The sequence below is a fragment of the Mustela putorius genome, unplaced genomic scaffold (assembly GCF_011764305.1).
Source record: "Mustela putorius furo isolate JIRA1106 unplaced genomic scaffold, ASM1176430v1.1 tig00003909_pilon_pilon_pilon, whole genome shotgun sequence".
Lineage (NCBI taxonomy): Eukaryota > Metazoa > Chordata > Mammalia > Carnivora > Mustelidae > Mustela > Mustela putorius.
The window spans coordinates 15,842,811-15,851,542 of record NW_025422057.1 but is presented as its reverse complement, the minus strand read 5'-3'; the positions used below and the strand labels follow the sequence as shown (position 1 = coordinate 15,851,542).

The 8,732-nt window shown below is 49.2% G+C and overlaps 1 protein-coding gene across 22 annotated transcripts in view; it reads right to left on the bottom strand.

The window, feature by feature from the left end:
- Positions 1 to 3,467: 3,467 nt before the first annotated feature.
- The window catches only part of ABLIM1 (actin binding LIM protein 1), a 300,318-nt gene continuing 295,053 nt past the window's right edge, over positions 3,468 to 8,732 (bottom strand). For all 22 annotated transcript variants that reach the window (XM_004763809.3, XM_004763811.3, XM_004763805.3 and 19 more), the window contains one exon: positions 3,468 to 8,449. In XM_004763809.3, the coding sequence (XP_004763866.1) occupies positions 8,336 to 8,449 (114 nt within the window). In that variant the 3' untranslated portion in view covers positions 3,468 to 8,335. The remainder of the gene's footprint in view (positions 8,450 to 8,732) is intronic.

The following is an 8,732-nucleotide window of genomic DNA, read 5'->3' as shown; positions in this document are numbered from 1 at the left end:
GGGGCTCGATCCCAGGACCCTGGGAGCATGACCTGAGCCGAAGGCAGAGGCTTTAACCCACGGAGCCACCCAGGTGCCCGGCATGCTAGTTTTGAGCAGCCTGCCACCCTGGCCAGGGCGCCCGTGGAGGGGACCTGAGCCCTTCCCTGTATGACTCTTGCCTACATGCTGATCTTGAAACTGGGGAGCTGGCGGTGGGGGGGGGTTGCTGGTGGAGGGCTGATGTAAAGAGGTGTGTGGGATAAACCACAAGATATGCCCAGCTAAGGGCTGGGCACATACAGCTCCTCATTACATGACAGCAACTTTTTTTGAATTAAAAGCTTGTCACTGTGCATCTTGTATGGTGCCAAGCCCTGTTCTACCGGAGGCTCGCAATAAACCTTTGAAGTCGCTATTATTACTCCTCTCCTATAGAAAGCAAAATTGAGGCTTTGAGAAGTTAAGCAAATTGTCAGTAGTTCCACAGCTGATTATTGGTGGAGGTGGAACCCCAGCCCCAGCGACTCAGCTACTGCATGATACCCCACAGCCGGACTCAGCTACTGCATGATAATTTGTTATTACTCCTCACTGGCACATCTTCAGATGATCTCAAGCCTCGCCCGAGTGTTACTAGACAAAGGGCGGGCTGTTATTAAAGCAGATAAAAGAAGTTGTGGGCTTGCTTTCACGCTGCGATATTTATGAAAACTGGGGGAGAAGCAGCCCAGAACAAAAAACTAAAATTCTTGAATGATGAAACTACTTAGTAGTCGTAGTGATACTAAGTAGTACCAAGAAACCCTCATTCCCCCAAACTACCTATCAGTGTAATTAACGCTTTTCTGTGTCTGAGTGCTCCACCTTGCTTCATTCAGCCTAACAACCCCCAGGATGTATCCAGAATGCCGGTATTCACTCCTCATTTGCTGATGAGGAGACTGAGGCTCAGAGTAGCAGGGGTTCTTGGGACCAATTACTCTTCATAAAGATCACTGATGTTTCTTGAGCAATTACTATGTCCTGGATACTGTGTGGTGCTCAACATGAGTTAAAATGAAGCAATAGTCTTCTGATGGGGATTAGTATTCTGGCCATTTTGCAGATGAACAAGTTGAGGCCTAGGGAGGCGAAAGAACTGGTCCTAAGACACGGAACTAGCGAGTTCCCCCAAGCTTGCTCGGACTAGTAACTTGGCAGCCGTGATGGGGCTCGCAGCCTAGTGCAGGTAAATGGCCAGTCTCACGGGGAGAACCTCCGCTCTGCCGCGGACCCCGGGAGATCTGGAATGTGGGAGAGGCAGTCCTCGCCTTTGGAAGGTCATGGAGACACAGAAGAGAACAGCATGGGATTTGAAGATAGGCCTCCGCAGTCCCAGTTTTGTGGCTTGAGCAGGCACATTGCATGAGCTCCTGAACGTTGGGGTCACCTGTAGAGCCGCGCCGCAGTGACCTGTCTCGTAGGGATGTCGTGAGAAGCATGATTCACACAAAGCCTGGCACTTGCCAGAGACCTTACCGCAGTTCAACGGAGGAGCAGAAACACACACCAAGCTAGCAGCACTGGGCAAAGTTTGAGGAGTGTCACACGTGATGTTCAGCCACAGGCGTGCAAAGAATTTCCTGGAGCAGGTTGGGCTGGGCTCATCAAGGCAGGCTCTTCGAAAGGGTGTGAACTCAGGCTTGTCTTTGATTCAGGGCAAACGGTGCCCATGGGAAATTCGCACGGGTAACTCCAAAGAGCTCTGGATGACTGATTTCAAACAGTGTTGCCGTTACCTCCTGTCCCTGGGGCCAGATCCTCCCGTTCTCCACCTCCTCGAAGAACCGGACATTGTACGAGAGAAATGCGCTCCAGCGGCAGGATAGAGCATGGTGTGCTCAGGAAAGTCGCAGGGCTTTGGAAGAGCTGGAGGGCCAGATTCTAAGATGCGGCATGGTGGGAGGGACAGCAGCGGGCGCCGTGAAGGGCCTGGGGCTGTGAACCTGGCTGTGTGTGAGGTCTAACGACTTAAGTGACACAGGGGGTCAGTGTTCAATGAAATGGTGATCATTGTGGCAAAAGCCACGGAGAGCTCAAGGTAAAGGCTGAAGGTCAACACGGACTGCAGTCGTCAGAGCCCAGAGTGGTGACGCCAGCGCAGGTGGGGACAGAAGTTAATGGAACACAGGCCTCTAGCTGGGCCTCCTGACCCGTTTCCTACAGTAGTAAACCCAACGTGCCAACTGTCTGCAAAATGGACAGAACACTGATCCCCACAGTCTCAGCTCCCAGCTTTGTGATGAGGGTCCACATGAACGCTAGTGCGACTGGTCCCCAGGATGGGTGTTAGGGAGTGCATGTTTGTGTCTCCCTCACCCCCCCCCCATGGATGTATATGATGAAATCCTAATCGCCACTGGGACGACATTAGCAGGCATGGTCTTTGGTTATTAGGAGGGTAGAGCTCTCATGATGGGATTAGCACCCTTATAAGAGACAGGAGAGCTTGCTTTCTCTCTCTGCCCTGTGAGGACACGAGAAGTCTGCTATCTACAAACCTAAGCACATTCTCACCAGACATCAGATCTGCCAGCACCTTGATCTTGGACTGCCCAGACTCCAGAACTATAAGAAACGAATGTTTGCTGTTCCAGCCGTCCAGGCTATGGAAGTCTGCTAATAGCAGCCTGAACTGACTAAGCCAACAGGCTTGACAGACACGCCGTAGAAAAGCTATGGTCAGAACAGGCCATCTTGAGTCTAAATACATCGTGTTTTCCAGTAGGCACAAATGTGTGGCAGTGAGAATAACATGCACATCAAAATCTAGATTGCTTCACCTAAAGTCTGATAACGCAGGGGAGGTCAAAGCTCTGAAAGACCTATTTCTACCATCGCGCTGCAGTTTCCTGGTAAGTAGCCCCCACTCGCCATGGTTCACAAGCTCTTGTCCTCCGACTTCAATTCCCCCTTCTTGTCCAGATGATGAGACTGGCACTGCTGTGTCACAAAACCAAACACCAGAGAGACTAGCACAGCCCAACGGCTCTTTTTAAATATTTTCCCTGTAGGGCCACCTCGGTAGCTCAGTGGGTTGGGCGTCCAACTACTGATTCTGTCTCATGGCCATAATGGCTCATGGCTCAGGGTTGTGAGATCGAGCCCCTGGACAGGCTCTGTGCCCAGCGGGGAGTCTGCTTGAGATTCTCTCCCTCCCCGACACCACCCGCGCTCACGCACTCTCCCTCTAAAAAATACGTATTTTCCCTTCGGCCAACTTGGTCAATTTGGTCTGATTACTGGACAGTCCTGGAATGTACCATTGCTATTTGTTGAATTTCCCCCTCTCCACAGCCCTCCTGTGTGCTAAAATTGCATTCCTAAGGCTTTGGTTTGATTCTGGTTTTGTGCTGGTCATCAAAAGTCATCAAAAGTATTTCTTCGAACAGGACAGACTGTTAAAGGGTGCAGAGAAGCAAGGAAACACGGCGTGGAGGCGTCTGTGGATAGAATAAAGCACACACTTTATTCACTGAGTGGTGAGTGTACAGCAGTGACGCGGAGGGCAGGGCGGGGAGCGAGTGTGGCTTGCAACAGGAGCGCGAAGCAGGTCGGGGCCTTAAGCACAGCAACGCGGGGCCGCGGGGCCACCCCTGCCTCAGCACATGTCTGTGGTCTGCCGGGCGCAGACCGACACCCACTCACTTTCACGGGGACACGACACATCTTGTACACAGCGGTTCTTCCCAATACTCACTTTCATGTTTCTGAAAGGGGAGGGAAGGAAGAACTGGACGTCCTCTGACGCTTGTAAGAAAATTCCATTCAACTGAACTTAAAATGAAAGGACTCCAAGAGAACGGGATGCAGGATTGTCAGCAACTCACAGACACCACACATTTATTACTGGACGGGTCCGTACCCAGAACCCACAAGGAACATCAATATCGGGGACACTTGTTTTCTCTTCCACGGGATAAGGAAACACGGCACGTACAGTCATTAAGGGGCTCCCCAGCTTTCTGAATGGCAGTGGATCTAGTGGTGTCTCCCGCTACCTTTGGTGAGTGAGGTCCGAAAAGTGACTCGCGGGGTCTTCATTCTTGAGAGAAGACACTTTGGGGAAGAATTTTATTTCATGGTAACAACTGCCAGTCCATTACCCCAACCATCATTGCATTTGTTTGATTTTGCTGTGTTTACATATACTGCTTAGAAATTTCTTCCAGCTGAAACAGACCGCCTCCCCCTTTCCACTTTGCCATAAATGAAACTCACCCACTTAAAAACACAAAAATCCATATGCAAAGCAGATCAATCACCATCTCCTCATGGCTTCCTGGCAGCAAATGGAAAGAGTGATTTTTTTTTTTTAAGCCAAAGTAAAAATTTCTCTTTCATCACAGCATAGTTGCCTAGTTTCCTTAATGTACATTATCACTTTAAGGTGATATCACAGCAAATCTCACGCCTGAAATGATCTCTTTTTCTGAACAGAACATCCTTCAAAAGGGAGTACTAATGAGTGAGTTGTAGGGTTTACTCACAAACACTTGGTTTGTCCAAAGAAAATTATTTTAAAGATCGAGTCAGGTCAAGGCTGGCCTAGGAAGAGTGGATAAAACAGTGACCAGTCATATGGAAGAGGTGATTTGTAAAAACAGCTGGTCTCGGAGGACACAGACGGGGGGATTACATGAAGTTCATGGAGTTCACTGCCTTCCCCACTCTTTCCTGACAGTCAAAGAGAGGGCTCGCCTACCCCTTCAACGCACAGAACGCGAACGCTTTTTGAAAGAATCTTTAGAAAGACCTACCTAGTCAAAAGTGGTTAATTCCATTTTTTTTTAAGTTGCAAAAGCATGTATATTTTATAGAATCATCTGAGAAGCAATTCTTTAGAAAAAGGTGTTTGCTTTAAAGTGTACAGAAATTAAGTGAAAGTTTTATAAACATTTCCAGCAAGACTTCTCTGGAAGTCGAGTTGGCGGCGGTCACCACACTGAGGATGAGCGGCAGAGGGAGTGTGCACGGTAGGACCCACCGACCCTGGCTTTTCTGTGGGAAGTTTCAGCGAACAGGCAGTTTGTCCTTAGTTGCTGAAGAAGTCCCATTAAGGACATTTCATTACTAACATGAATCAAAATACAGACGCTTAGCTAGCTATACAAGTTCCCAAATTCTCTTTAGGTCTCATCTTGAACCACACAGGAAGAGTAAATGGTATCCTGGCTCTTCTGGACTCTTCTTTAAAGTGCTGACTTTCAGGCGGTCAGAGGCCTCTTTTGCTTCATGCAGGTGCTGGGTACTTAAAGAATCAAAAATGAGCCCAGTGCTCAAAAATATAGCCCTTGGGGTATGAACCAGGAAAGCCTGCCTCGTGTCGAAGTCTTCCCCTAAAGTAAACAAGCCTGTTCCTCGGGCTGCATTCACAACTAGAATTTCTGTGTGCCATGCAGAGTTGGGTTCAAGCAGAGAACACTGATCTCCTATACAGTGGCCTGGATGTTTTGAGGACAAACGTGCTGAGCCCAGTTTAAAAGAAAAAAAAATGGCGAGGCCATTGTAGCCCATATATTAGATTTGGCAGTTAAGAGAACCCGGTTGCCCCATGACCCATCCCTCCACTGGAGCCTTCTGCGGAGAGTGGAGTTGGGCAACCCAGTCCATGTTATGGTTTCCCACAACCCCTCCCCAGAGCGTAGCACTGCGTTCTTTGTAGACAGGAGGCTATGGACATTTTCCAGTAATGCGTTTTGCACAGTATAGTTTAAATTAGCTAATATACTTGGAAAGAAGCTTCCCGCCCCCTGTACCCCCACACTGGGTACAGAACGGAATTCAAAAGAGATATGAAAAGTAGAGTTTCATCGGTGGGAGCAGGTTTTGGGTTCAGATCTTTAACTATCATTGCAACTTTTCTCACCCTGACATTTGCTTGCATGTGCATGGGTCATAACTCGTTAACCAATGACAACATTGAGGGTCTTTTATAATCCCCGTTAATGGAAAAATTCTCTCCACCAGCCCAGCACTGGGACCCATCTGGCCATCCTCACTGTGGATTACTGGGAAGGCACCATGGTCCCCACTCCTCCCACTTTCCCAGTGCGAAGCCAGGACTAGGATTCACAGGCATTGTACTGAGGCTGCTGTCGTCAGAGAGAGCAAAGACCGGGCAGCAGAAATAGAGAATGAAAGCAAGAGGCCACTCAAGGCACCAAACTGCAACCTGCAAACTAGGAGCTTCAGCCCAACGAGGAGCTGGTTGTCTCAGGTCTGCTCCATCAGGATCATTTGCGAAGTATTTTAGTAGGTCCAATACACACACACACACATGTGCACACAGGCACGTATGCACACATGCACGCTTGTATATGTGAAAACAGGCCTCAAACATGCAGTGTGCAGCACTCAAAGGACAGCAGTTCTAGAGCTTTCGGGAACAGCACACGGGAAAAGCCAGCCCAGATCTCCTCACAGCACCCAGGTGATGGAGCGGGTGCCACGTTACAGGTCTGCAGCATTTTCCAGAACTATTTTTGTTTGCTCTTTACCGTGGAGATTGTCTACTAACTAATTCGGATACTTGGTGGCCACAGGAAGAATTTCTTAGCTTTTTAAAAGTAGTGGCGTACAAAGAGAATTCAAAGGATTTCTCCTTTGGCTTTAAAACAGAATTTAAATTCCTAGGCAGAGCCCCCAGAGCACGAGACCAAATGTGAAAACCACCCACGTGTGGAGCTGGAGGGAGATACCCTCCCTTGTCCGCCTCACCACTCGTTAGAGTCACGACTGGAGGCGTGCGGGAATCACGATGTGGTCGGTCTCACATGCACGCATTGGTGAAACCCTGGGCTCCCCTTCGAATCTGGTGTTGCTGAATTTGCAGACTCTGGTGGGACGCTCCGAGGTCCACGTCCAGCCTGATCTGAGGTCTGGGGTCCTCACTGTGCTGCAGATCTGAGCTATATGCATCGCGGGGGATGCTGGTTTCCGACCCCAACACCCTTCCACGGATGCCCCGTCGGGTGAGGTCTGACCTCAGTGCTGACCTCTGAGTCACACCCAAGTGTGCAAACGTCCCTCGGAAGCTGCAGCACCCGAGCAGAGACGAAATGCAAAATAACATGCAGATGCCTCAGACTACACTGGGGCGTCCAATGACACACACACACACACACACGCACACACGCACGAACACGCACACTGTGAAGTCAACAGAGCTAGGCAAGAAGGAAAGCTGAAAAGGTCAAATGAAATCAGTCTGAGGCAATATACCCTGGAGCTGCAGAGATTTCCAAGAGCAAAGCGTGCCTTTCCTTAGCCTACTACTGAAGAGACCTCAAAAAAATCCCAAATCCAAGTGGGCCTGATCAGATTCAGGGGCCCTGGGGTGAGGAGCAGGAGATGTAAAGTAGAAGAACTTGCACTGGCGGGACCAGGGGTTTTCCTTCCTTTTTTTTTTTTTTTTTGCCAAGAGTGTTGCGGTCCTGGGGCAAAAATCATCCAACAGCACACAACTGGAGATCATCTCTCCCTTTCCTTTCTTTGCAGTGGGGGCCTGCGATAGCACCTGTCCTTGGTGGGGAGGCAGAGGGAAGCGTACAATCTGAAGCAGAAAAAGAATTAAGGGCTAACCATTCCTTTTCCCTCTCTTTCTCTTATTTATTTATTAATTTTTTTTTTAGTAATAGCTAAGTAATTTGCCAACCAGGTCCTAGCAAAAAGTAGAGAAAAAGGAGCTTACTAAAAATGACTGTGGCTGCTATTCAGCCCACTCGCTCGGAGCTGCCCAGCTCCCTACCTCTGATTTCCATCCCGCTGGGGCCCAGGCCAGGCTTCATGAGGCCAGTGAGGACAGGGGTGTGCGAAGTGGTGCGACCACATGGGTACATCCCTCAGGCTCTTCCTCCTTAGCCGTGGTGCTACACAATACATTCCTGCTTCGGAATGATTACGACTGCTTTTTCCCATGCGGCATCCTAAGGGCACTTGCTGGCTCTTACCCAAACAGTCAGCACTCTGGTTAGACAACAGATAAAGGAAAAGGAAGAAGTAGCTCCTGTTGTGTACATAAGGTGATGTTGGAAGGTCACGTGTGAACACTACTGTTGAGTGTGTGGGGAACACAGAAATTCTGACCCCATTACTTCTTGGCAAGTGTTGCCAGTGGCTGGCCCAGTATTTGGTTCATGGGTGTTTTAGTCAGGTTTCCTGTTCTGTTGTTGCTGAGGGACAGAATTCTGTCTAAAGTTTGCGAATGCTCCAATCACATTTGGGCCTTAACACAACATCCTATGTGTCGCCGCCATGTCAGTCCTTTTCTTAACTGCTGTCTACATGGTTGGGGTGGGGGGGCGGCGCGGGCTTAGAAGAGTTTCGCTTTCTTCTTCATGTCATTGCGTCTCCAAAGAGGTAACTTGTCAAATTCCTGTATGGACATTCCAAAGATTTCCCAAAATACTTCTGGGGCTAAGTGGCGCTGTGGGTGGGAGAAAGAACAGTGGTCAGTCCCGATGGCCATGTGGATGGCCTTGACACTTGATTTTGAGTCCATTTTAAGTAATGGTTTTGAAAAGCAAGGCAGAATGATGGCAGAGGAGTTTACCTCTGAGGCTGGCTGGCAGGCCCGGGACCAACTGGCTCTTTACCTGGTTGGCCCAGATGAGGCACCCACCCCAGTGGACAGAGCTGGCGGAGTAACGATTATTTCAATTACAATTATTACAATACGCTACCCGGTGATGGGACATACGAAGGTGATT